General features: G+C 31.2%; 1 protein-coding gene across 1 annotated transcript; it reads left to right on the top strand.

The window, feature by feature from the left end:
- Nucleotides 1-304: 304 nt before the first annotated feature.
- LOC124915566 (CEN-like protein 2) lies at nt 305-1129 on the top strand. Its single transcript, XM_047456320.1, has 4 exons — nt 305-541; nt 634-695; nt 772-812; nt 912-1129. Exons 1-4 carry the CDS (start codon nt 317-319, stop codon nt 1127-1129), a joined length of 546 nt encoding a protein of 181 aa, XP_047312276.1. The 5' UTR covers nt 305-316.
- Nucleotides 1130-2784: the final 1655 nt, after the last annotated feature.

The following is a 2784-nucleotide window of genomic DNA, read 5'->3' as shown; positions in this document are numbered from 1 at the left end:
GTATTTTAGTTGATGAAATTTGTTATTTGATTATTAAGGTGATGGTAACTTGATAGAATTTTAAAAAATTAAATAAAATCTCAATTTAACCCATATTAAACCAACTCTAAGGGTGGGAGAAATGTTGTAGAACTTTTTTTTTCTTTACTTTTGTAGGTAACCCTTAGTTCTCCTTTCTAGCTATATGCAACATCTTCTTTATTTAAAAGGTCTTGAATTTAAATAATTGGTGTACTAGTATATATAGAAGTGGTTGCTTGTTTCAATTTCACTATTCAAAGTAAAAGAACATCTATCCACTCACTCAAGTAAAAATATGTTCACTAGAAAAACATCATCTTCATCTTCATCGTCCGAGCCTCTAGTTGTGGGGAGAGTGATAGGAGATGTAGTTGATCCTTTCGTAATGGCGATAAAGATGTTGGTTGCATACAACAACAACAAACAAATCTTCAATGGTCATGAACTTTTACCTTCCCAAATCACATCCAAGCCCCGAGTTGAAGTTCATGGTGGTGACTTGAGAACCTTCTATACTTTGGTAATTCGTAATTACATGTTTTTGTCGCATATCCATATAACGAGTTGTTTGTTTTCTTCGTCATAACTTGTGACTGGCTACTCATGTTTAAGGTGATGACCGATCCTGATTTCCCAGGACCCAGTGACCCGTACCTGAGGGAGCATCTCCATTGGTATTGGTAGTGTACCACAAAAAATTAAAAATAAATGAATGATCAATTAATTATATACCATTTTTTTCCTTTTCAGGGTAGTGACAGATATTCCTGGCACAACTGATGCCACATTTGGTAAGTTCATACTAAATAATTTATTAATTAATTATAAATAAATAAATAAATAAATAAATAAAACATAAGACAATATTAATTAATTAATGTAATTTGTAGGGAAGGAGATGGTGAAATATGAGATACCAATGCCCAACATAGGCATTCATAGGTTTGTGTTTGTTTTGTTCAAGCAGAGGAGCCGTCAGTCGGTTCGGCCTCCTTCGTCGAGGGACCACTTCAACACTCGGCGTTTTGCTGCCGACAATGATCTTGGCCTGCCTGTTGCGGCTGTCTTTTTCAATGCTCAAAGAGAAACCGCTTCCCGTAGGCGCTAATTAATTTGTTAAGTTATATTATATCCCTAGTACTATTTTTAGCTAGCTGATGATACCATTAAATAAATGCATATGGCTATATATATACATGTATATAGCTTTATGCTACCTTATTGAACAGAATTATTGGTTATTTCTAGTAGATTTGTCTTGTTGTGTATGGACAAAAGAGAGAAAATATATGTCCTAGACTCTGTGAAGTTATTCCATGCACTAATTATTATGGTATTAATGTTATATTCATAGCATTTTATTTGGTTGTAATTTTATGTCTCATGATTTGTTTTTATGTATGTTTTATTTGAGTGGCAATTGATTTAACTTAATTAAGAAACATATTGTGATTTTTGTTTTATACATTGACTGATTTGAAAGTTTCGATCAGCATGATTTATGTGACATTAGCATAACCTGGAATAATTAAATAAGTTGATTTTTTAAGTATTATTTGATCAAATAGAATCTACAAATGTTATTTAAGCCTTTAAATCAAGCTGATTTGATATAATATTTTAAATATAAAAGTGTATAAAGTTTATTTGATAAGATTTGAACTTTGAACTAGAGATAGAAAGTCACTATCTAATTTTTTTTTTATTATAGTTTCTTGGTTCCATCTATATTAGTGAGGACATCAGTCATTGGAGCTTATGCTATTTATTTTTTTGTAAAATATTTATAGTCTTTTTATAACAAATGTGCTAAAATAGGGAATGGTATAAATGTTTTCATTGGCAATCAACATATTTTAAATTTTCAAACGGAATTAAGCAAAAATGACACATATTCCGAGCTCATGCTATGCTATTTAGTCATTGAGGCATCGTTTTTGCTTACGCTAATGTTATTAGGTTAGTTTCGTCTACTTAACAAATATCAGATTTTATAGAACACTCAGTATTATTGACGAGTGGCCCGTTAGGACTGAAACAATTAGATTTGTAGGGATTAATAGTGAGGTTTTATCAATATTATTATCTTCTGATAAATTATATGATTGAAGAGAAATCACAATTTTTTAATAGGTGCGATGCTGCGAATGTCTCTTAACTAAAAAGAAATATCAATATTTGTTGACTGCTTATTTAAGACCTTCCTAATTTATTGTTCATGAACAATTTTCTTGTAAATTAAACCTTCAATATAATAATATAGTGTTTTTACCTTAGATAAATCTCACTGGATATTTGTTTTTTTTATTCTTCTTGTTATAAACTGTTCATATCTATTTTCATAAATAAAAAATTGAAATGGGACTATAAGTGTGTGGAGAATAATTGAACATAAAAGGAAATTAGTATATTGGGTGGCACTGGCCCCTATCTAGAGGGTAGAGGCTAAAGGGGGGTAATATGGAAGAAAATGGGAGGGTTGGACATTCACATCAATGTTCAACTTTATTCCCAAAATAGTGGAAATTTTGAGAGTGTCCCCCGACCCATATATTTGACTCAGTTTGCAGGACTTGGCTAATAGAGACACTATTATTAGTAATGCTCTAGGGCTTCTTAGGGCACCCATCTCAAGGGAATTCATTTTTCAGCCGCCTACATATATAATCCATACACCTAATCTTCATCAAATAATTTCACTTATATTTTTCATTTGAAAAGAATGATTTAGAAAGGGTCAAAATCTTTTTTTAGTTGTGTCAT

The sequence above is a fragment of the Impatiens glandulifera genome, chromosome 1 (genome assembly GCF_907164915.1).
Source record: "Impatiens glandulifera chromosome 1, dImpGla2.1, whole genome shotgun sequence".
In the NCBI taxonomy this organism is placed as follows: domain Eukaryota; kingdom Viridiplantae; phylum Streptophyta; class Magnoliopsida; order Ericales; family Balsaminaceae; genus Impatiens; species Impatiens glandulifera.
Note: the sequence above shows the minus strand (reverse complement) of the source record. Positions and strands in the feature narration are given on the sequence as shown.

Excerpts from the sequence above, each read along its gene's own strand:
- LOC124915566 (XM_047456320.1), top strand. The coding sequence starts at position 317 with ATGTTCACTAGAAAAACATCATCTTCATCTTCATCGTCCGAGCCTCTA. Across the intron at positions 696-771 it reads CTGAGGGAGCATCTCCATTG|GGTAGTGACAGATATTCCTG; the intron begins GTATTGGTAGTG and ends TTTCCTTTTCAG. Across the intron at positions 813-911 it reads CACAACTGATGCCACATTTG|GGAAGGAGATGGTGAAATAT; the intron begins GTAAGTTCATAC and ends TGTAATTTGTAG.